General features: G+C 47.1%; 1 protein-coding gene across 1 annotated transcript in view; it reads right to left on the reverse strand.

The window, feature by feature from the left end:
* TLN2 (talin 2) overlaps positions 1–25,475 on the reverse strand; it is a 215,501-nt gene that overhangs the window by 90,366 nt on the left and 99,660 nt on the right. Inside the window, exons 7-12 of the mRNA XM_084816675.1 lie at positions 20,484–20,626; positions 19,652–19,779; positions 12,879–12,942; positions 6,943–7,047; positions 2,632–2,787; positions 1,180–1,281 (exon numbers count right to left, since the gene is read on the reverse strand). Coding sequence (XP_084672801.1) covers positions 1,180–1,281; positions 2,632–2,787; positions 6,943–7,047; positions 12,879–12,942; positions 19,652–19,779; positions 20,484–20,626 — 698 coding nt within the window. The remainder of the gene's footprint in view (positions 1–1,179; positions 1,282–2,631; positions 2,788–6,942; positions 7,048–12,878; positions 12,943–19,651; positions 19,780–20,483; positions 20,627–25,475) is intronic.

Raw genomic sequence — 25,475 nt, forward strand, 5'->3', positions numbered from 1 at the left:
ATCCAGCAGGAAAAAAACACCGCAGTTTTAGAGCTGCAGAGTGCTGTCAAGGTCACATTTAGCATGTGAACAGGCTAAATTTGACCCGTTTTGCACTTTGTAGTGGTTTGCTGCCAATTTTCCCCCTGGTGCCTGGTGGAGTGCAGCCACTGGGGGTGGGGAGAAAATTGCCCCTGGACCCCCCAAAGTTGCCCACCCTGGGCTAGAGCTACATATTTGGCAATAGATTTTGGTCCAAGATCTGGGTCTCTGCTGAATACCTGCAAAGCAGAGGGGAGAAAGGATGGTTGGAAGCAGATAACTAGTGGGTGGCATGTGTGTGTGTGTGTGTGTGTGTGTGTGTGTGAGAGAGAGAGAGAGAGAGGGAGAGAGAGCGCCCAACTCTTCCTGTTCACCTGCCATTTTCCCCTTCAGCACCCTTCACCTGGAATCCTGGCTGGTGGAAAAAGGAACAGGAGGGGAAGGGTTAGCCATGGCCCTTCACACCCACCCTTTCTCTGCTGCCAGCAGTCCCTGCGTGCCCCGTTCTACAGCTATGGGCAGACAGCTGGGACTGTCACTGAACATGTCATTAAGCCAGTGTTCTGCGGCAACAGCAGAATTTGCCTTTCTGGGGCACAACAGCCTGACTGACCCAGTTTTGCACCTTCCTGTGGTTTTGGCATTTCACTTATCTCGGCTGGGATCCGAAGAGCTACTTGAGGCGCACCCAAAAGCGTGAGCTTCTGTTTCTCCTCTGAACAGCAGAGCTCCCTTCCGCTGCCAAAGCCTTTTGCAAGGTGCCATGGAGAACTGCAGTTTGGGAAGCAAAAGTCCCCCTGGGAGCACCGGAAAAGTGTTCTGCTTCTGTGGATCTCAGGCCCTGAAAAGGATGCTGCCACATCTTGCAACAGTGGCATCGTTTGCCTGGGCGATATATGTTGTCTAAGTCCCCTATTAAGACCATGACCCACCCAAAGTTTAACACCTGATTTCAAGGGGAGAGATTTACGTACATACTGATTTTGCCCATGGGAAATCAAAGGGACTTAAAAATAATAATAAGAGCAGTGCTGTGGGAGACTGATTGACACAATCAGCAAAGACCACTGACCCAACTCTGAACTCGCAAGCTTAAGCCCACTTCCTAACACAACTGCGTGGAAATGTCATTTCCCCAACAAACATCTCAGGAAGTACCTTCTTGAGGATGATATCGATGTAACCTGCAATTAGCTGAGAGATCTGCTCGCCTTCAGTGGTTTGTACTGAGTAGTAACTTTCTTGATACTCGCCAAAATCCTAGGGAAATAAGATGTTGTTGTTTTAGACTCACTCACTATTGGTCCCATTTTACAGATGAGAAGCAGAGGGGAAACCTCCAGGGCCATACAGATGAGCCCTTGGCAGAGGCAGGTCCTCACATGGAGGATAAGGGGGCTTTCACCCTCCCCCCACTGTGGTCCCAATCCATATTGGGGGTCCTGCACTTACTTTGGAGTTAAAAAGGTGTAGCTTGGCCCCTAGAACCCTGAAAGAACAGGGTTCTCAGTCGTGTGGGGAACATAGATGGCTCTCCGCTGCAGAGTCGCCCTCCAACTGATGGACAGCAATAGTGACAGAGGGGGCAGAGTAGGCACGCTTGTCCCGGCTCTCCCTCACATGATTCTAATTACACGTGGGATTAGAATGCCCAAATAGGCCTGTGTTACTGTCCGGTGCTATAATGGTAAAAAGGTAAAGGTGTCCCCAGCCAGTCATGTCCGACTCTAGGGTGCGGTGCTCATCCCCGTTTCTAAGCCGAAGAGCCAGCGCTGTCCAAAAAGACGCTTCCGTGGTCATGTGGCCGGCATGACTGAACACTGAGGTGCACGGAACGCTGTTACCTTTCCCGCTGAGGCGGTACCTATTTATCTACTTGCAATTTCTTGCTTTCGAACTGCTAGGTTGGCAGGAGCCGGGACTGAAGACGGGGGCTCACTCCGTCACGCGGCACTCGAACTGCTGTCCTGCCGACCTTCCAGTCTGCAGTTCAGCGTCTTAACCACTAAGCTACTGCGGCCCCGTCCGGTGCTATACATTTTTGTCTAAGTTGACTGACCCTAGACAAAAGGGTTAAAGAAACTGGGACGCAGAGCCAGCGTCAAGGGTAGGCATGGTGGGGCACTTGCCGAGGGCCCACACCCCAGCAGGGGCCCACTGCAAGAGCCCCCAGGAGTGGTTCCTCCTCTTCACCACTGCAACCTGCTTGTTCACCTGCCTCATGCTTTGGCCCAGACAATGGTGGTGGTGGGAAGGAGGAGCAGGAGATGCTGCTGCCGACTTGCTCCTTGGCCCTCTGCCTGTCAGGCAAGCGAGTGGCAGCAGTCATGAGAAAGGGAACAAGGAGTAATAACATCTGGTGACAATGGCAGTGAGAAGGTGGACTCGCTGAGGGAGGGGGGCCATCAAGGGTGCCTTGCCCAAAGGCCCTCAAAAGCCGGCACTGTGGGACACTATTGGCCTGTGTGCGCCAGTGCCACCAGTACCTACAGCTTTAGGCCCCAAGGCCTTGGTCCAAAGGAGACTTGCCAACTGAGTGGAACCTCCTTCACCATGAAACACCCCCTGCCCTCTTTCATCCCCTTCACCTTCCGCACACAAATCAATTACCAGAGTGAAGCTTTTCGGGGAGGCCGCCCAGCGCTTCACCGTCGTCAGGGGCCACTCCTGCAAGACCTCCTTGGTCTTCTCGTCGACACGCATGACAGACTCCTTGGTGATCCCCAGCAAACGTGGGACTAGCTTGTTCTTGCCCTTCATTTTCTCCTGCGAAGGAAAAACACACAGACTGTATGCAAGTTGCGTTTCTGCTCAGGGGCTGCAAGGTGGACAACAGAAGGGCTGAGGGCTTTGAGGGGAAAATATCAACTTGCACACTCTCAATTAGTCTGAATGAGCAGGTTTGATGACTCATATGAAAGCAAATTAATCAGGAGAAGCTCTCCAAATCCCTTGTAATCAGTAATGTTGGAAGAGAGATGCGATATCTTAGCTATCAAGTAATACAATTTCGTTGCATCACACAAGCTTAATGCTTAAGGGGACATAAACTGAATCCAAGATCTGCGGCTGAAGGAAGAAAATTCACTGCATTTTTGTATCTATGCTTTGTTTGAACGGCCACTTACAAAAATTTTTTCAGACTCAGCAAAGATATTCAGCATTGCAATTAATACAAAGGCATGCTATCAAACCTGAGAACTACAGAGTAGGCAGTCTGACATCAATTCTTGGGAAAATTCTGGAGCAGATTATAAAGCAATCACTGTAAGCACCTTGAAAACAATGCTTGAAGCCAACATGGATTTGTCAAGAACAAGTCCTGCCAGACGAATCTGATCTCATTTTTTGACCAGGTAACCTCCCTTGTGGACTGTGGGAGTACTGTGGACATAATATAACTTGACTTCAGCAAAGCTTTCAACAAAGTGCCCCATGATATTCTGATTAGCAAGCCAGCTAAAAGTGGGCTAGATGAAACAACTATCAAGTGGATCCACAGTTGGCTACAGAATTGGACTCAAAGGGTGCTTCTCAGTGGGATCTTCTCAAGCTGGGGAGAGGTAATGAGCGGAGTACCGCAGGGCTCAGTCCTGGGCCCAGTGCTCTTCAACATTTTTATTAATGATTTGGATGAGGGGAAAGCTTATCAAATTTGCAGATGACACAAAATTGGATGGGAGAGCTAATACCCTGGAGGACAGAAACAAAATTCAAAGTGATCTTGATTAGCTGGAGCGCTGGGCAGAAAACAACACAATAACATTTAATAGGGATAAATGCCAAGTTCTGCACCTAGGAAGAAGAAACCAAATGCACAGTTACAAGATGGGGGATACGTGGCTCAACAATACTACCACAGAATCATAGAATAGTAGGGTTGGAAGAGGCCAATAAGACCATTGAGTCCAACCCGCTGCTCAATGCAGGAATCTAAGTGAGAAGGATCTTAGAATTGTTGTAGATCACAAGCTGAATATGAGCCAACCATGTGATGTGGCTGCAAAAAAGGCAAATGCTATTTGAGGCTGCATTAATAGAAGTATAGCTTCCAAACCACGTGAAGTGCTAGTTCCCCTCTACTCAGCACTGGTTAGGCCTCATCTGGAGTATTGTGTCTAGTTCTGGGCACCACACTTTAAGAAGGATGCAGACAAACTGGAGAGGGTTCAGAGGAGGGCAATGTAGATGATCAGGGGTCTGGAAACAAAGCCTTGTGAGGAGAGACTGAAAGAACTGGGCATGTTTAGCCTTGAGAAGAGAAGACTGAGGGGAGAGATGACAGCTCTCTTCAAGTACTTGAAAGGCTGTCCCAGAGAGGAAGGCCAGGATCTCTTCTCGATCATCCCAGAGTGCAGGACATGGAATCATGGGCTCAAGTTACAGGAAGCCAGATTGTGGCTGAACATCAGGAAAAACGTCCTGACTGTTAGAGCAATACGACAATGGAACCAATGACCTAGGGAGGTGGTGGGCTCTCCCACACTGGAGGTGTTCAAGATGAGGCTGGACAGCCACCTGTCAGGGATGCTTTGACTTGGATTTCTGCATTGAGCAGGGGTTGGACTCAATGGTCTTATAGGCCCCTTCCAACCCTTCTATGCTATGATTCTATGAAAAACCTGTTTACCCCAAACACCCTGGTTATCTGAAATCACCATCCATTCTCCCTTGTTCATGAATCGGACCTGTGGATTCTGCAGTAGATCAGCTTTTTTTGAGTTGCATGGATTCTGCAGGTTTGTGGACTGTTTTCTTTTCTTTTTTACTTTCTTGAATTTTATGCAACTTTTAGTCATATACGTAAGATTAAAAAAAACAACAATGGCTGGAAATGTGCATTTCCCCCATAGGCCAAAGCATGAAAATGAGCATTTCAGGGGGATTTGTTTATTTGGTAGGGATTTGTAAATTTTTGCAAGTGCAAATTTTCGCAAATGTGAATTTGCACAAATTCGGGAAACTGGAAAAAAACTGATTCTGTCAATGAGAGGATGATGGAACCAAAGGCTCCTGATAATCCACAAAACACAGATGGAATGGATTTCACAAAATCCATACACCCCTAACCAGAGGTGCACAACTTCAGGGGCTATGGGGGCCAATTTCAACCCAGCAAATCTGGTGGTGGTGGGCAGTGGAGGGAACTTCACTGAAGGCTGTGTGTGTGTGTGTGTGTGTGTGTGTCGCCTACAGGCCACATGTTGCCCACCCCTGGTCTAACCCCCTCAAATAAGTAACACTCAAGGGTTTCTGATAATTTTCAAAATCATGTGGTCTAGAAACTTACTTTTTTAACATATAAAGATGAATGATTTTTTATGACATTTTAATCTAATCCTTCCTCCTAGGAGCTTAGGTGGTTTATATGCTTCTCCAACCCATTTTATCTTCACAACAACTCTGAGAGGTAGGTTAGGCTGAGAGCGTGCGACTGGTGTAAGGACATCCAGTGAGCTGCATAGCTGAGTGGGGATTTGAACTCAGGTCTCCACCATCCTAGTCCAACACTTCTACCACTATACCTCAATAGCTCTGCTCATGCAATTCTCAGGATCCTAACAACAGTCCCAGATCTCATCCTTCAAGAACTGTATGCCGTTATATTATGTTCTTCTGTCTCCAAGTTATTTTAATCCATGGAATGCAGAGATGCAAAACATCCTTCTAACCAGAGCCTTCGTTAGGCAAAATAACTCAAGTTCCAGGTGCTTTCTCTGCCTTCCCCTCACAGATTTATCACAGCTAGACATTTCATGCCATGGTTACTGAAATGACTCCATTACCAATTGCTTTAGTCAGTACTAAAAAAAAGTTAAAGGAATTTAATATGCATTTTTAATTTAACACATCCCAGCATGCCACTGCAGAAGAATAATCACCAAAATTGTTGTCTTCCTACAGCATGCAATGGTGCCAGTTTGAAGCCACCTGTTATTAGAACCTCTAAGTCATTTCAGTATTTGAAAAAGCACAGCCTAATTAAGTTGCACCACTTAGCACTCTGGGAGAGCCATTTTGCTCTTGTGTATAAATTGCTTCTTTGCAGGGTGGTTAACTTGCTTGAAAAATTGCAGGGAACTGGTTGGCAGCAAATCGTCAAGGCTCCCCAAGAACAGCATGCATTTTAGCTAGCAGAGAAAGTGCCTTGAAACATTAGGGTTGAGCCAAAATGGAACCCCATTTAGGTGGTTTTCAGTGGGCTCTGCAAACAGGGGTTAAGAGTTTGCACAGCTCACTGGTGGACACAACCACTGCCACATTCCCTGTCATTACCAGGCATTACTTAATGCCAGAGTGAGGGTTGCAAAGCTTTGCTCTCACTCTGATTTGGCTTGACAACAATGCCACAAAACCACTCTGATTTGACTGTGATAATGTCTCAAAGACAATTCAGAGCGAAGATTGGAAAGCTTTGCCCTCACTCCAATTTGGCTTCACAACACTGCCACAAAGCCACTCTGATTTGACTATGCAATGATGTCTAGAAGACAATTCACAGCAAGGATTGGGAAGCTTTGCCCTCACTCTTATTTGGCTTCATGACAAATTTGAATGTCTGCTACCTCTTCCCATACTCCCCCTAAAGACTGTAACTAAATGCAGACTCCATGGCTTCAATATCAGCCAGCTCTCATCCTCCCCCACCCTGTCTTTATTTGCCATCTAGTCTGATGATGGGTTCTGGAGAACTTATGGCCCAAATGGCTACCTTTGATTTTTAAAAAATCAATCTTCAGGACAGGTTAGTGGACATCCATTCCTTAATCTCAAATGAGAATTTGAGGTTTTCAGCAATCCCTGGAAGAAGTCCTGACTTGGAAAAATCCTGGGTCATTTTCTGGTGCGGGCAAGCCTTTCGTTACAAGTAGCAATCGTATTGAATCAACTTAGCCCAGTTCCAGCCCAAATCCCTCTTACCTTAACAAGGAAAAATGAGACTCCATAGGTCCTCAGCGATCGAGCCAACTTCACATACTTCACCTTGGCTTCAATTTCTGTCATCTCTCCACAGTTTTTGTGTTCCTGTAGAGAGGCTCCAATGTATCATTTTGTCATTGTTTAAAAACCTACTCAGGGGTTGTTGGGGGGGACCACACAAGGTATTTTATAATGCAAGCCTATATATGCCAACTCAGAAGAAAGCTCCATAGAGTTCAATGGGACTTACTCCCAGATAAGTGCATATCAGATTGCAGCCTTATTTTATTTTGTGTTAAGCTGTGACATCTTACTAGCCTTCACCAAATGGTTTTGAAAGAGACAGGATTCAAAACACCCATCTTCCATGAGAATGCATCACCTCTACTTCAGAGATCGGAATCCCCCAACATTTTTATTCAGAACCAGGGCCTGCTCCATCCCAAGAGATCAAAGCTGGTTGTGTATTATACAAATAAATAATTTTTCTGCTTCCAATACTCATTAGCCAAAAGAGCTGGAGAATGAACAAGAAAGATCTTCCACTCAATTAGATGTATCCTACCCCCACCCTATTCCCCAGCTCTCTCACCTAAGTGAATCTCTTCTGTCATTTATGATTAATTTATTCCATTTTTAATTTGCCCTATAGCAAGTGTTCTCTGAGAGGATTACAAGGAGTTACATGACTAAAATACAATACAAACAGCAAAAAGAATAAGTTGCAGTACAAAATGACAAACAGCACAGGGACAGATAGATACATTCATAATATAAACATAAATGTATATACACACACAGCCATAACATTCTGGAAATTCAGTCTCTAAAATGCCTGGGAGAAAAGAAAGACCTTTGCCAGGTGCTGAAAAGATAATAGTGTAGGGGCCAGGTGAGCCTCCTTGGGGAAGATGTTCCATAATCAGGGTGCCACCGCTGAGAAGGCCCTCTCTTACAAATCTTCTTCAGGTATTCTACCTCTGACACTGTGAAAGGCACAGCAGTGATGCGCAACCCTGTCCCCCCCCTCCATGTGTCGGGAAGGTGGAATTCAGCTGGGAGCCGTTTTTTGCTCCCAGAGCTTCCCTGTCGGATTTAGATCCCTGAGGAGAGAAGCCTCTCCGCTGCAGACGTCTGTCCTTCCAACACATGGAAGGCGATGAAGCTGGCGACAGGGATGTGATGGAGTGGGGCATCAATGGCTTGTCCCTGCTCCCCCCAACTCATAGGTTGGTGATCCGGGCGGGGGGCGGCAGGGGAAGAATGGCAAAACAGGGCCATAGCAAACCAGCCATTGCACCAGTGCAAACTTGGCCATGCTGGCTGGAGATCATGGGAGTTGCAGTCCAACACATCTGGAGGGCGCCAGGTTGGGGAAATGTGCTCCAATGCAGACCCTCAGCTCTGCTGTCTCCCAGGACAGCCCCACGTGCATTTTAAATTGGTGGGAAAGGATCATAGGGTAAGTCCCTCACTTTCCTGGCTACTCCCTCGCCTCTTATCCAGGGGGGAGCCCTTCCTAATCCAAGCCCAGATATGCCCCCATCAAAAGCTCACCCTGCATTTCCACTAAGCCCCATCGACCCCTCCAATGCTTTTAAAAAAGAATACAATATCCCCCACCTGAAGCCCCCTCCCTTGGTTGTCAGTCCAGCATGATCCCTTTCCGGTTCAAGCTCCCATCTCACCCCATCCACAGTGGGAGGGTTCCTGTCCACTAATCCGTTGTTCCTGTACAGGCCCTTCAACCCTTTTCCTTCTCATACTGACACCAGAGAAACAGCCAGAAAAGGATGTTCTGCATTTGCATTCTTGCAGAAACGATACTCCCCCATACACCCTGACATCAATTAAAAAAATAACTGCTTCCCCTGAATTGCTCTTTTGTTTTCAAAAGCACAAAACCCGATATCTGCAAGAGTGCATACACCTGTCAGCCTTCATCAAGCCCCGAGATCCCAGGGATATTCCAGGGATGCGATATTAGCATGTGCAATGACATTTTCTTGGCGCTAGCAGGATCACGCTCGCCTTCTGCCGACAGCTGTTTCTGGACAGGGCTGCGTCAGATTAAACTGACACTGGGCATCTTCCTGGTTGTCACTAACCAGGATGGCTGACGTCTATGGCCATCTAAAGCAGAAAATGCATATATCCAGTGCAAATCTGTACACTTCTACTTCTTCCTTCTCCCTTCTACTCTGGACCTCCAAGGGAATTTAGGCCTAGATCTCACAGACTCCTCAAGGAGGTGCTCCGCCTATACCTGGCCTGTACCACTTCAGCCTGCTGGTGGAATCTTGCATGAATGAGCACTCCTCCATACAAAAGCACTCAAAGTGTGTAGAAAACCAAATATGGTGTGCCCATCTGCTATGTGCGAGGAATGTATGCTACAGGGAGTCTTTAATCATATGCCCACCACCGACAGTCTGAAGTGGTATAGCCCAGGCTAAGGTTTTTCTATTTCTTTTTAAAGCTTCTTTGATGTACAGAAGAGGTGTAGTGCTGGTATTTCCGCCTGCCCTGCCGCTGCAATGCGTTTGTATTGCTGGGATTGTTATATTATGATTTTAAATTACTTCAGTGTGTAAACTGCTCCGAGAACTTCGTGTGAAGAATGAGTAATAAGCGATTTCAAATGAATGAATGAATGAATGAATGAATGAATGAATACCGCTTGAAAAGTAGGACTTCTGAATGGGAAACCTGCCCACCCCAGAATTCCAAACACTTTCAGCCTACATCATCCAGGTCATATTGCACAACCAGCAGCATAGCATGTTTGCTAAAGTAAAGAAAAACGTTTGGAAGGCATAGGCTTCATAAATCCACCATGGGCAAGGCTGAAGCAAAAGGAGGCAGTGGGGAAAGGAAAACACATCCAGAATCAGCACAGAAAGGTGCTTAGGAAAATCCACCAGTAGAATCCACTACGCAGGCCCAAGATCAGTTAAAGCTTCCTTCCCCACCTGGCACCCTCCAGATGTGTTGACTACAGCAACCAGCATCCCCAGCCAGCCGATGATAGGAGTTGTAGTCTGAAACATCTGGAGGGCACAAGGTTGGGGAAGGCTGGGTTAAAGCCTTGATCCACCAAAACTAAAACCTGTTTTCTGAGCCTCGCAAAGAGAATAAAAGGTTTGGGTCTTTATTGTCGACCAACGATCCATCTGTGGGTGTGGCCTCAGATGAAGAACGAAAGAGCAAGACTAGGCCAGCTGCTGCTGCTTAGACCTCCACCAGGGACCAGAAGCCACAGAAGGAACCTGGTGGCCTTTTTCTCCTCCGCTTTCTTTTGCACCCTCTCCCTTGTCTGGCAAGGCCAGAGACAACGGAGAATCCTGGCTTATCGTTCATGAGCTGTATCTGCGCAGGCAGCGCTCCTGCTCCTGCTCAGCAATTCCTGCACTCAGAAGCACTTGCATGGAATCAGAAACTGAAAGTATGACATCATATTCGAACTGGGGCACCTGGTTCATTACACCCCTTACAAGCCGGTTCCACAAACCAGGGTTTGTTCTTTGTGTACAATTTCTGGAATGTTTTGGAGTGACCAGCCAGGAGCCCTGGTTTATTATTTATTTATTTATTAGATTTATTAGCCGCCCATCTGGCCAGCTACCCGGCCACTCTAGGCAGCGTACAATACTAATAACACGAGATACAACGAATTTGGTTCAGAGACAATGCTAAGCTTTCAATCCCTGCTTAGTTTAGCTCCTCCAACTCCTGACGGTAGGAGGAGCTAAGTGGGAGTGATTGGGCAGAACAGTACACCAGGAGTCCCCAGAATTCTGGCTTACCGTTGCATGTGAACACGGCCGTAGGTGGGCATAAGCCCTGTGATAGGAGTCACAGCCACTGGGGTCTTAAACCTGGGAGCCTGGTGATGTGAGGCAGGAATTTAGGCTATGCTCCACCAGCCTGCTCTGGCCAAAAGAGGGAACTACAGGAAGGCCAGCCAGACCAATAAGAAAGTTTCTTAAACAGCAATAGGTCTGAATGGGTCATATGGGGTTGCCCGATCTCTGCAGCTTCCAGGTCGTACATGTTCATATGCCTGGGCAAGAAGAACGCCCTGGTAAGTATTTCCTGCAATAAGCCATCCTTCTCTGGGTCTCCCATCCTATTCCCGAGGAGATGGGGAACTGGCGGAAGTACTTAGAGCAGGGGTGTTGAACATCTGGTCCACCTGAAGCCCCAATCCAGCCCTTTGGGGCCCACCAGATGGCCATGCTCCCTCCCCCTGACCACCAATCATTCGGCAGCTTCCCAGCATTTCCACAATTTCCTCGCCATTCTGAAAGATCAAAATGCCTCTCCGAAAACCTGCTTACTGGCAGTAAGAGCTTTACGATGAAATATGCTGGTGTTTTGGGCCCCATCCCATTCGCCTTCCGCTGCACCCACCCCAAATCCAGTACTGAGGCACTAGATTCACAGTTGTCCTATTATGCCACTTGGCACCTTGGATGGCTCCTTTGGCGTTCTGACTGGTTCTGACTGAAACCTGGAGTGGATTCACTGCTCCCCTGACATCAGAGCCACCAGCCTCCACTGGCCACTTCTAAAATATGCTTCCATTAAAAAAAATTGAACAAACCGATCCAGTGCTTAGCATCTTTGGATGTTCCAATCCATTTAGATGAGCAGTCCTCAACCTTTTCAATGTTTGGGGTTCCGCCTTTAGTTGAAATATGCATTTGAGGACTCACATCTTAGTTGTTGTTGTTTAGTCATTCAGTCGTGTCCGACTCTTCGTGGCCCCATGGACCATAGCACGCCAGGCCTTCCTGTCCTGCGCTCTCTCCCGGAGCGTGCTCAAGTTCATATTCATTGCATCGGTGATGCTATCTAGCCATCTCATCCTCTACCGTCCCCTTCTCCTTTTGCCTTCAGTCTTTCCCAGCATCAGGGTCTTTTCCAGAGAGTTTTCTCTTCGCATTAGGTGGCCAAAATATTGGAGCTTCAGCTTCAGTATCTGTCCTTCCAATGAGCACTCAGGGTTGATTTCCTCTAGAATGGACTGACTGGACCTCCTTTCAGTCCAGGGGACTCGTAAGAGTCTTCTCCAGCACCACAGTTTGAAAGCATCAATTCTTCTGCGCTCAGCCTTCCTTATAGTCCAGCTCTCACAGCCATACATTATGTATGCTCACATCTTAGAGCTGCTACCAAATATTTGTATGTGGTAAGTGCTGCTGGTGCAGCCCCCTTAAGTCAGGCTGCGATCCAGTAGTGGAGCCAGACCCAGCTGCTGAAAAACCATGCTTTGGACCAGGCTTCTCCACCCTAGCCCCCTCTAGATGTGTAGGCCTCCCACTGTCCTCAGCCAGCACGGCGGATGTAGTTGTAGTCCAAAAGATCTAGCAGGCACCAGGGTGGGGAAAGCTGTTTCAGAAGAACCCCCCCAAAGTGGGATGAGAAACTCCATCACAACATTGCCAGCCATAACAGGAACTGGAAAGCACAGGGCCTTTAAGTGCTCTGCCATATGAATTTTCCTTAACAGCCAACAGAATTCAGCAGCCTACAAAACACTGGACATTTAGGTTTCCTCAACGAGAAGAGACAGAGGAAGCAATGCGGACAAAATGAGCCACGAAGGTCCTTACATAACCATTGCTTTCCCTGCACTTCAAATGTGCTCCTATTTACATTCTACACTGCAACTAAGAATGGTTAAACATATCAATTTCTTGAAGAAAATGCACTGAAAAACAAAAACAAAAAAATCTTTCAACCCACACAAAATCTGAATTAGGATAGTAAGTTTGCCAAAGGGGGAAAAAGGAGAAAAAGCCATCTGCTTCTTTCTCACTTGACCTAGTGCTAGTTTATTGCTGAAGCGAATGCACAGTGTTATGAGAGCAAAAAATAAAATACTCCATCTCTATATAAAGCTGGGGGTGGGGGAACAGCCTCTTAATTACCTGAAATATCCTTTTTTCAGCTCCTCTTTGCTTGATGTATTCTTTGGGGAGGAATTCTTTTAGACTGGAAAAACAAAGAGCCAGAGTTAATGAAGATCGGATCTACTTTTCCTCATTTTGAAGCAGTACAATACAGAGGTAGTGGACGATAACCATCCGTTCATATGGTTTCCAGTACCTTGCAGCTTTCCTTTCCCTGATTGGCTGCCTCTGGATGGGAGGGAGACAGGTAGCCAATCAGGGGAGTCCACTGGGTTGGAGTATAAAGCAAGCAGCCAATAGAAATTTTGCACACCTGTCTCCCTCATTGGCACCGGACCCATATATAAATGGGTGAAAAACCCATAGAAATAATTCAGCTCCATCCTCCCAGCCTCGATTGGCGAATCTGAACTAAAAATCCATTTGCCTATTCGAATTTCAGCAGATACTGTTCTTCCACGGTCTTAATATTACTGATTTTAAAAATACATTAAGTTGCCCTCCCACTTATCAACATACCCAGGGCAGAGGTGAGTAAACTTCAGTATAATCCAGATTAAGATGGTTTCATTGGAACTATTGTTATTTTCAGACTGATATGAAATGTTTAGTTTGCTTAACACAACATTTATTTTAGCATCATTTTTGTATTGTTGAACTACTATCAACGGTTTCTATTTTTATGCATTGTTATGTGTGAATTGCTTGTCTGAACTAAAAAGTGCAGAGCTGAATAGTTTTGCACATGTATGTTGTTCTTATAGTCCCACAGCATCTTGAGTTCTATAGTCTTAAAACTGCATACTGGCTTTGCACATGTGTGTTTCCATCTAGTTTACACCTGACATAAGATCTGATATACCTCAACTTCAGCAAAGCTTTCGACAAAGTGCCCCATGATATCCTGAAGAGCAAACTAGCTCAAAGTGGGCTAGAGGAAACAACGATCCGGTGGATCCACAGTTGGCTACAGAATCGGACTCAAAGAGTGCTGATCAATGGGACCTTCTCAAACTGGGGAGAGGTAACGAGTGGGGTACCGCAGGGCTCAGTCCTGGGCCCAGTGCTCTTCAACATTTTTATGAATGACTTGGAGGAGGAGGTGCAGGGAATGCTGATCAGATTTGCAGATGACACAAAATTGGGCGGGATAGCTAATACTTTGGAAGACAGAAACAAAATTCAAAGTGATCTGGATAGACTGGAGCGCTGGGCAGAAAACAACAGAATGACATTTAATAGGGATAAATGCCAAGTTCTGCACCTAGGAAAAAGAAACCAAATGCACAGTGACAAGATGGGGAATACTTGGCTCAAAAATACTACAAGCGTGAAGGATCTTGGAATTGTTGCACAAGCTGAATATGAGCCAACCATGTGATGTGGCTGCAAAAAAGGCAAATGCTCTTTTGGGCTGCATTAATAGAAGCATAGCTTCCAAATCCCGGGAAGTACTAGTTCCCCTCTACTCAGCACTGGTTAGGCCTCATCTGGAGTACTGTGCCCAGTTCTGGGCACCACACTTTAAGAAGGATGCAGACAAACTGGAGAGGGTTCAGAGGAGGGCAACAAAGATGATCAGGGGACTGGAAACAAAGCCCTATGAAGAGAGACTGGAAGAACTGGGCATGTTTAGCCTTGAGAAGAGAAGACTGAGGGGAGATATGATAGCACTCTTCAAGTACTTGAAAGGTTGTCCCAGAGAGGAAGGCCAGGATCTCATCTCGATCATCCCAGAGTGCAGGACACAGGATAATGGGCTCAAGTTACAGGAAGCCAGATTCCGGCTGAACATCAGGAAAAACTTCCTGACTGTAAGAGGAATATGACAATGGAACCAATTACCTGGGGAGGTAGTGGGCTCTCCCACACTAGAAGCATTCAAGATGAGGCTGGACAGCTACCTGTCAGGGATGCTTTGACTTGGATTCCTGCACTGAGCAGGGGGTTGGACGCGACAGTCTTATAGGCCCCTTCCAACCCAACTATTCTATGATTCTATGACTCTATGATGAGATTAGAATAGAATCATAGAATAGTGGGGTTGGAAGGGGCCTACAAGGCCATCGAGTCTAACCCCCTGCTCAATGCAGGAATCCAAGTCAGAGCATCCCTGACAGATGGCTGTCCAGTCTCGTCTTGAATGGCTCCAGTGTGGGAGAGCCCACTACCTCCCCAGGTAATTGGTTCCATTGTCATATTCCTCTTACAGTCAGGAAGTTTTTCCTGATGTTCAGCCGGAATCTGGCTTCCTGTAACTTGAGCCCATTATTCCGTGTCCTGCACTCTGGGATGATCAAGAAGAGATCCTGGCCTTCCTCTCTGGGACAACCTTGCAAGTACTTGAAGAGCGCTATCATATCTCCCCTCAGTCTTCTCTTTGCAAGGCTAAACATGCCCAGTTCTTTCAGGCTCTCTTCACAGGGCTTTGTTTCCAGTCCCCTGATCATCTTTGTTGCCTTCCTCTGAACCCTCTCCAGTTTGTCTGCATCCTTCTTAAAGTGTGGTGCCCAGAACTGGGCACAGTACTCCAGATGAGGCCTAACCAGTGCTGAGTAGAGGGGAACTAGTACTTCCCGGGATTTGGAAGCTATGCTTCTATTAATGCAGCCCAAAAGAGCATTTGCCTTTTTTGCAGCCACATCACATGGTTGGCTCATATTCAGCTTGTGATCGACAACAATTCCAAGATCCTTCTTGCTTGTAGTGTGGTTGAGCCACGTATCCCCCATCTTGTAACTGTGCATTTGGTTTCTTTTTCCTAGGTGCAGAACTTGGCATTTATCCCTATTAAATGTCATTCTGTTGTTTTCTGCCCAGCGCTCCAGTCTATCCAGATCACTTTGAATTCTGTTTCTGTCTTCCAAAGTATTAGCTATCCCGCCCAATTTGGTGTCATCTGCAAATTTGATCAGCGTTCCCTGCACCTCCTCTTCCAAGTCATTAATAAAAATGTTGAAGAGCACTGGGCCCGGGACTGAGCCCTGCGGTACCCCACTCGTTACCTCTCCCCAGTTTGAGAAGGTCCCATTGATAAGCACTCTTTGAGTCCGATTCTGTAGCCAACTGTGGATCCACCGGATCGCTGTTTCATCTAGCCCACTTTGAGCTAGTTTGCTCATCAGGATATCATGGGGCACTTTGTCGAAAGCTTTGCTGAAGTCGAGGTATATGATGTCCACAGCATTCCCACAGTCCACAAGGGAGGTTACTTGATCAAAAAATGAGATCAGATTCGTCTGGCAGGACTTGTTTTTGACAAATCCATGTTGGCTTCGAGTAATCACGGCATTGTTGTCAAGGTGCTTCCAGATGGATTCCTTTTATCATCTACTCCAGAATTTTCCCAGGGATTGATGTCAGACTGACTGGTCTGTAGTTCCCAGGTTCCTCCTTTTTACCCTTTTTGAAGATAGGGACCACATTAGCCCTCCTCCAGTCATCGGGCACTTCCCCCATCCTCCATGATTGCTCAAAGAGAATAGACGGCGGTTCTGAGAGTTCTTCTGCCAGTTTCTTTATTACTCTAGGATGTAGTTCATCTGGCCCTGGAGATTTGAACTCATTCAAAGTAATTAGGTGTTCCTTGACCATATGCCTATCGATCTCAAGCTGCAATCCTGCCCCTTCAGCCTGTACTTTGCCTTTGCCAGGGGGGTCATAGACCCTCTTTTGGGAGAAGACTTTTCTCCCAAAATTACAGGAGATGGTTTGGAGTGACAGAGTTACAATATATAATGGGTGTGATTGCGACAGGGCCTTTTCGTCGGTGGCACCTCTTTCAATGGGTCTTTGGAGCCTTCTGATGATTTGCCCAACATCTGAGCCAATTTGCCTTTGTTGATTTTGCTGGTTCTTCTGCCATTTGTTTTTATGCCATCTGGATCTTCTCAACTGTTTGACTACATTTCTGTTGTTAAGTTTTGATAAATGGTTTTAATTGATATCATGGCCTTGCAAGGGTCGTAAGCAGCTTGTTTAGATGCTTTGGAACAAAAGGCCGGATGAAATACATAAAGAAAACTTAGCAAGAAAGGGGAGGATTTGACACAAAATGGTCAAAACCTATGCAGGGCTTGAGATGGAAAATACAGCTGATTTCTTCCTTCCACTGACAGCTCGGAACACTATCCATCAGTAGGGTCACCCGCGCAAGCCACACTGAAATTAATGGGACTCCTAGTGGATTTGCCCTTGCGCTTAGTTCTGTCATCTGAGCTACAGGTTAGCCTCTTAACCTTTGTTTTGGACAAGGGGCCGGCTACGTAAAGTGCGATCCAGTAAAGAAGGAAGTCTCACTGACCATGGAAAGACTTTGTTCCCCATCCCCCTAGCATTAAAATTTCCAAGTCAGCCCGTCACTGACAGCTGATGCAGATTTAAAGCTCTAGAGTGGGGGTCTGGGGCCCTCCAGATGTTTGGACTCCAAGTCCTATCCGTCCCAGCGGGAGGCAGGAGAACAAGCCGGTGGCAAGGGTGAAGAGAAGGAGCACGTCAGGGGGCTCTTGTCAGGGGGGTCCTGCTGGGGTGTGGGCCCTTGGCAGGTGCCCGACCAGGCCAACCCTTGACACCAGACCTGAGTCCACTAAGAAGGTCTCCTGTGCAAGCTCCGTTGATAGGAAGGTGCACTGCACAAAGGCCTGGCATCAAAGAATGAGCAAATCTAACAAACAGGTGTTGGAAAATAAATACCCCTGTCATACAACTCCCATCACCATGGAACTGCGATTGATCCCTGCTTGCCACTTGGTGGCAAACAGACGTCAGTGTAGATATTTGCTGCCTGCAAAGGACTCGCATGAAAGGAACCTTCCTTAAGGCCATCTCTTGTTTTTTCCCCTCAGCTCAAGGTTTCTGTTCTTATTGTTCATGCTACAAAGGGATGTCAAAAATCCAGGGAGATGCCTTCATTAAGGCCAATGGCTCAGCAGAAACGCATAATGAATGTCTTCTGTTCTTTGGAAGGGACGGTGGGCGCAACATTCTCCTTCAGAAGAGACCTTGTCCAATGAAAGTGAAATCATTCATAAGGCATGGGGGGAGGGGCAAAAGCCCCAGAGAAATAATCCGTGAGCTCTTTTTAATTTGAACTCTGAGCAGAATGCTTACTCAGCTAAAGGGAGCAACTGCTCCACTCCTTAGAGAGATACAAATATTCCATTAGCATTAAATCACCTTATTTAAATTCTGCAGAATTGGTTTTGCAAAGCAGGGTAACAATGATGATGGTACAGCATAGTCGTTGTTCTCTGCTGAATTTCAGTGAATTCAACATCCATGTTGTTCCTGGGAAAATTAATCCCCCCTCACCACTACTGTGAGATTGCAGCTGAGTTCAGAGGCAACGGGATGCTTTTGAGGGGTGGCGGTGGCAGGTGATGTCAGTGCCCCCGCTAGTCAAAAAGAGCCAGCGCTGCGCCCCTCCCGACCCTGGTTCCACTGCGCCACCAGTGTGTTCCTTGTCCTCGCCTTTTCCTCTGGCTCCGGCCTGCCACTTCTTAAAACCAACTGTGTGTGATGCCACCAATGGCAGAAACGGATATAGACACCTTCTCATTCCCGCTGGGGATGCTGGGACTTTTAGTCCTGGTGCCCTCCTTGGTGGACAAGGACACTCTGCCGGGGTGACAGATCCCCTGTAACTGGCATTTCCAGGTAGGGCTGGGAAAGGTGTCGCTGGGAAAGCCTAGGGAGCCCCTGGCGACAATACTGAGCTAGGTGGACCCAGGGCCTGACTTTGTTTAGGGCAGCTTCCTATTTTCTATGCAGGGGGTGGCCGAGGTGGTGGATACTCAAGGGGCAGGTCAAGAGGGCCTTGCTTGACCGGCCCCTGCCTGCGAGTCATTGGGCAGAGGTGCTTGTGGACAGGGGTGCCTGCTTTTACAAGTATCCCCATTCGATTACTTGCGACACCCCCACTTTTCTGATTCCTTCTGGGTGTGGGCCGACCCTCAGCTCACTACTAGGTCCAGCTGCTGATCCTGCGTCCACTTGCTATCACTTCCACTGAACCACCATGGGAAGAACGTCTGCTTCTGGGAAATAAAGACTGAGGGGTTTTAATAAAAATCTGATCAAATCATCAAAGTCCTTCAGAGGAGAAGATAACACTTCAGTGTAGGAAATCACATGATACAGCCTTAAACCGGAACAAACAGTGACAATATGTAACCAAGGCTGCCCGGTGGGAAGAACGAAGGCGAAGCTAACCAACCCTTAAGGAAAATGAGGTCTGTTATGCAATTGTTATACAACCCATTCGGGAGCGGGGAGGGGAATGCCAGGATAACAAATGCATGAGCTGTACTGCAGCACCATTCTTGTAACGATTCCACAAAAGCTTGAGGGACGAAGCAGCTGCCAAAACTAAAGCAGGAAGTAAAATGAGTACGTGATGGAGAAGAGATCCAGTCCACCCCTCTGCCCCTGCTGTGCTAGACTTCGACTTAGAGGGTAATGTTTACACAGGAGAGCTTTCCAAAGGCCCTCCAGGCTCAAGTGGTATAGGCCTCTCCACCATCCCAGGTCTCTACCTCTTCTCATTTGGCTGGATGTGTAGGTTTATCCTGAGACAGAGGATGGACAATGGTAGGCTTTGGTCAAGCTCTTGCTCAGGGAACCTTGGCCACTATTACTGTTCTTCTCACCAAGAAACCCTGGATTTGCCTTTTGGGTAGACCCCCTTGGGTTCCCCAGAGCCCAGTTTGAAGACCCCCGGGCTAGAAAAGTTGTCTGAACGGCACACGTGGCTCACGCTCAACCCCAAGTGTAAGAACTTCGGGGTGACTTACTCCAAAAAGCCGGGCTTGTGCTTGTGCTCGACGTGAGGCCCAAACTGGATCTGTGCTTGGAAACCCCCAAATTCACACGCCTTCTCAAAGGATACAGGGTGGGAACCATTCAGAATGTCATCGCGGGCCTGGAAAGCAAGTACAGAAGGAAGCCACGTCATGTCCAAGAAGTGATAAAACAACTGGGATGGGCAAACCAGGGAAGATAAAAAATATTCAGAAATATCTGACAATATTATTTTATCTACACAGGCTAAAAGAATACATTAAAAGCCAACAGAAGACAACACAATACTCGTGTGCCGCAATAGGCCACAATCCCAGGAGTAACCAGCATGTTATGACCTAAAGTTTTTACCAGTGGTCTAGAACATAAAAATGGTCTAGTATGTAAAAAAGGCAAATCAGAAGTGGCCACATGTTTACTCCAGTAGCCATGTACTCCAAGAATCCACCATTATTAACTCTCTTTCTGTCCCCACACTTGTTTTCTCCATCGGTTTTGCCTTTTTCTTCTGTTTGTGGATGCAAAATCATATAAAATATTCAAAGAAGAAGAAAGGCAAGGCAAGGCACCGTGGCTGAGATGAGGCAAGAGGTTATGAAAGAAACCCATTAGCGCTGCTTGATCTGGGATGGCTCACATTCGCACACTCAAGTCATGCCAAGATGTTGCCCTCATCAAGTGCTGCACGTGTGTATGTGAAACACAGCTCAGAGGCTTCCTTCATTTCTGAAGCTGCACATTTATATCACGAAGGAGTCCAGGGCAGCTGGTAAGAAAACAGATTTGGTCCTGAAGAGAGGCGCCTCTGTTCCAACTTTCGCATACCTGGACATAAAGCAGGTTGAGTTGAACAGGGTCTCTCGAATCTACATTCTGGTCCGAATAGAAGAACTTGCGTCTCAGCAATAACGTCTCGTTCTCATCTACTCCTTGCTCCCGAAATGTCCGACTGTGATCCAGCCAGTTTACTAAGGAGAGAAGCCCCCCAAACACATGCACATTACTAGACCTTCATCTCGCCCCCCCTTGCAAAGAATGGGGTTGAATTCAGTGGTAGTCTAACTTAAGTCCCATTCATTTCAATGGCTCTTTTCCAAGTAGGACTAACACTGGATACAACCCATGCATTCCAATTGTAATACGCATACAGGTGCAACCCACTCTGATGGGTTAAGATGCAAGCATTTCAACAATATGTAATGGAATAAGGAAGTAGTTCACCTACAGCTCAAAGCATATTCTAGCAATCTCTGTGCAATTATGAAACATTTTCATGAAGTTCAGATATTAGATAGTATGCTGATAATTCCAGTCCAATAATCCCTTTTAATTAAACACCTGAACAGATACGAAGATACTTCCTCTCTAACTGGTAAACCTGGTATACGTTCATTGTCAGCATGGTAAAGCTTTTGGGGTGGGGCTCAGAAGTCTGCAGGGGGCTCATCCCAGGTCCAGTTCTCAGCCTGTCCAAGAAGGGCTGGGGAAGACCCCTGTGTGAGACTCTGTAGCACTGCGGTTGTCAGCGTACCAGGCTTTCCAAACTTGGGTCTCCAGATGTTGCTAGCCTGCAGCTCCCATCATCCACAGCCAGTATGACCAGTGATCAGGGATTATGGGAGCTGTAGTCCAACATCATCTGGGGACCCAAGATTGGGAAAGGCTGGGGAGGCAGGACAGCTTCCTATATTCATCTATGTTTGTAGCTGCCATTGTATTACTTCATTGCATTACAAGGGGGAAACTGGAGGCAGAGAGTATTATGTTAGCCCAAAGATACTTTCTGAAAGAGTGATTTTAAGAGCATTCACAGTTTACATTTATATTTTTTTGCCACCCAGCTGCAGGTTTGCATTTTTTTTTGTTTCCTAGGATCCATTGTGCTTTACATCAAGACCATGAAACTTATATCTTGACTGTAGTCAAGACGTACACAATCACATTCGTGTGCTTTGTTTTGGCATCCAGGAGCACCCTTTTCAATTAAGCTAACCAACTGATTAAGCACTGGAGCTTTACTCTGGAGCCATCAAGCCTCTTAGGAAGCTGGACTCATTGTACTTTTTCTCCACCTGTCAGGAGTGCCCTTGCTGCCTTCTGTAATCCTCAAGTAGCCAGAATCAACACGCAGATAAAAGGGCTCTTTTCCAAGGCATTATTTCCATTCAACCTAATGACGCTTACAGATGCTAATTTCCTGAGCCTGAGTGGAAAACTCAAAGGAGCAGCCTACCAGGGGATTCTAGCTTTAGGGAATCAATTGGTCTCCATTTGGAGGAAAAGCGTGGCAACCCTCTGAACTTAAGGAGTAGGAGGGGAGAGTCCACCCCTTTCCCATGGGGCATTGGGGCGCAGCTGTTGTCGTCGCGCCAAGTGGGCTGAGTGCCTCCTCTTGGCACCCACCACCTCCTGCTTGTCTCTGCACCCGCGCCTCGCACCTAGAAGCTCAAGTTGTCCCTCCCTCTCCCTGCCAGGGTCACTGTTGCTCTCAGGAATGTGAGGGGGGGGCTCTCCCTCCAGCTGCGCCTCTGAAAAGCGAGCGGGTTCCTCTCCCACGGATTGTATCTCTCCCTCAGAATCAGAGCTGCTTTGGGACTCTATGGGCTCTGATCCAACCCTGACATCACCACCTCTCATCCTCTTGCTTGGAAGGATTCTAATTACGCAAGAACAATACTTGGCACCAGCGGACAGAATGTATCCGGGCGACTCACTCTCCAAGCAGGTGTAACTGGATGATCAACCCTTCTTGGAGGCACACCTGTGCCAATTAGGGATGTCAGAGAAATTTGTCTGGGGGTGGAGTTCGACGAGTTTTCCTAGACTCAGCCCCCTGGACTTTGTTTCAGTTCCCACTGTGGTGCCAGACTCGATTTGCAGTGAGTCAGGCAAGTTCACAGATTTTCCAGGAATTTTGTGCATTTTCTTTTTGGAAGGTTCTGCAATTTGCACAAATGTCTGAGTAATCTGCACAAATTACAGCCAAATCTGCACAAATTTGGCCATGCTTTGCACAAATTGTGCAAATTGTGGAATCTTAAAAATGCACAAAAATGTTCCCGGAGTTCAGGGAACAGGCTGCAGCTTGGCTCAGAGATGCAAGTGATTCCTACATGCCGTGGAACTCCGTCAAGCCAAAAAAGAACTGGATTTCCCAGTGATGGACATCCCTAGTGCCAACAGGACTTCACTGCTGCAAACTGGTGCACCATTCCCTCTGGCCGGGGTTGAGCATTTCTATGCTTCATTAGAAGCATCCAACCCTGTCCACACAAGGATAGTTAGGTAGGCACACGGTTCTGGTTGCAACTGGAAGAAGGGGAATTTTGCACTTTGCTCATTCAACACTGCTCATTCAGTGCAGAAGGTCCCAGGTTCAATCCCCGGCAACTCCAGGTAGGGCTATGAAGGAATCCTGCCTGGAACCCTGACGAGCAGCTGCCAGTCACTGTCGACAGTACCGACTAGATGTGCCAATGGTCTGACTCAGTATAAGGCATCCTCCTATGTATGTTCCTATGTTCAATCAACACACTAGTAATTGTGATCCTACTGGCAGTTGGGGACCATAGCTCAAGGGTAGACCACCTGCTTGGCATGCAGACAGTCCCAGGTCCAGTCCTTGGCATCTCCAGGTAAACGGATACAGTAGATGGCAAAGGGGCTCTTCTCTGCCTGAGACTCAGGAGAGCCAGCGCCACCACCAGAGGAGAAAATACTGGGCCAGATGGACAAGTAGCCTGACCTTAGGGCAGTTTTCTCTGCTCCTTCAGAAGGGATTAATTGTTATCACAAACAATGTGCAGCGAGTTTTGACCTTTACAGAACGCAGCACTCTTTGATACACCGGGCGCACAGCTCATGCCATATTAAAACGAAATAGGAACAGAAACACTTTATGGGACTTATTTTCAGCTGCATTATGTTTGCTGTAACCTCTGACCATTTGCTGTTCCTTCGCTTGGTTTTGATTTTTAACTGACAAGCATCCCTAACGCCTGTATGGGAGGCGCAGCCAGGATAGACCTATGAAAACAACAACACGCCCCAGCCAACTCGTGCACCGTGAGCCTTCGACTTGGATCGCCGTCGAAGCTTTGGAACAAAGCGAGCATTGTTTTCGCTTCCTTTGCAAACACTATTGATATTTCATACTGCAGATTTCAGCAGACAAACACAGCACGCTGCTTTGACCTCCAGAATCCAAGGTAAAAAAAGAGAGAAGGAAGAGTGATTTCATATCTAAATAGCATTCCTTAAGGTATTAAGCAAAGTAACCAGCAGAGTCCCCAGGCTGGTTAAAAGCCAATTCCAGCAAGGACGAAAAGATTTGGGGGCGGGAGTGCAGGAAGAACGGGGGGGGGGGGGGCTAAAGGGAATATATGTAGCTGTTGCCTGGCAACCAATATTGTTGTAGCGCCACATACAAAGGTTCATATCCTTGTATCCCCCACATTTAATCAGTTCCAGAAGAACGGCTGGTTCCAGACGCTCACTCATCAGTTAAACCGGATTGATGCACTCCCATAGGCATTGAATGGCTGGGGAACCACCACCCCCCGTAACTCTGTTCATTCACCCTGATTGCAAGTACAACCAATAGCCAAAAGGGTAACTAATTTAGACTGCGCATCTCCAGTTTGTGGCTGGGTGTCAGGATTAAGCTTAGGCTCCGAGATATGGTTTCTGACTCGGATTCAGAGTCAGAGGCGGAGCTGAAAGAAGCCCAGCCAGGACAGGTTGCCGGGGAGGACATTCCCCGAGACTCTCTCGGAGTCAGTGAAGGACTTTCTTGGGGGCTTATGGTCCGGGGGGGCAGGCTCGGAGACTGTCTTCCCCCCTCTGGTAGGCAGTTGGTCTCTGTGGTGGGGGAAGAAGGACCGGCACTGGCAGGTGCCAGATCTCGCCGCCGAGTTAAGTGGGTGGAGCTGAGAGGAGGTGGGAGGCGTTTCGCCAGAGTGGCGGCCCGTCAGAAGTTGAGTCCAGAGCGCTTTCCCTGAAGGGGGGAGCCCAGAAAAAGCTTCTGGAGCATGGTGAAAGATCCATTCAATAATTGAAAGGCAACTGCCCTGCCAGTAGTTCTCTTAACAAAAGCTCTACTTCATTAATTAGAACCAGTGGGCAGATCCCAGCCTTTGTAGTCACTTTAGGTGTGAAGAACAGGGGTATAGAAATAAACAAATAAAAATAAATGATACTGGATGCAGCATAAGAGACACCAGGTTACCTGAGGGATCATCTCCTTTCATATATACCTGTCCAGACCCTATGATCACCCTCATAGGGCCTTCTTCAGGTGCCCCCACTGAATGAGGTGAGGCAAGGAGAGGGCATTTTCAGTGGTAGCACCCCAGTTGTGGAATGACCTCCCCAGAGAGGCTTTCCTGATGCCTACGTTGTGCTCTTTTCGGCACCAGTTGGAAGACCTTTTTATTTTCCCAGGCTTTTTAGCTCTCCAGTTTAAAAAATTGTGTTTGTGCCTTTTTAGATCTTTGCACCGCTTCTGGATTTTTTATTCTGTTCTATACATATGGTCTTAAACTATTTTATTGCATTTTATGGTTTTAAGCTTTGTCTTGTAAACTGCACAGAGAGCATTGGCTAATGGGCAGTGGAAAAATGAAATACATACATACATACATACATACATACAAACAAAATCAGGACTAGTAGACATTGATACCCTTTCCTCCAGGAATTTGTCCAATCCTCTTTTAAAGCCATCCAGATTGGTGGCCATCATGGCATCCTGAGGTAGCAAATTCCAGAGTTTGACTCTGCGCTGTGTGAAGAAGCCCTTCCTTTGATCTGTCCTGA

Source organism: Heloderma suspectum, chromosome 11 (genome assembly GCF_057233095.1).
Source record: "Heloderma suspectum isolate Gila_16-S chromosome 11, 16-S_ref, whole genome shotgun sequence".
NCBI classification, from domain to species: Eukaryota; Metazoa; Chordata; class Lepidosauria; order Squamata; family Helodermatidae; genus Heloderma; species Heloderma suspectum.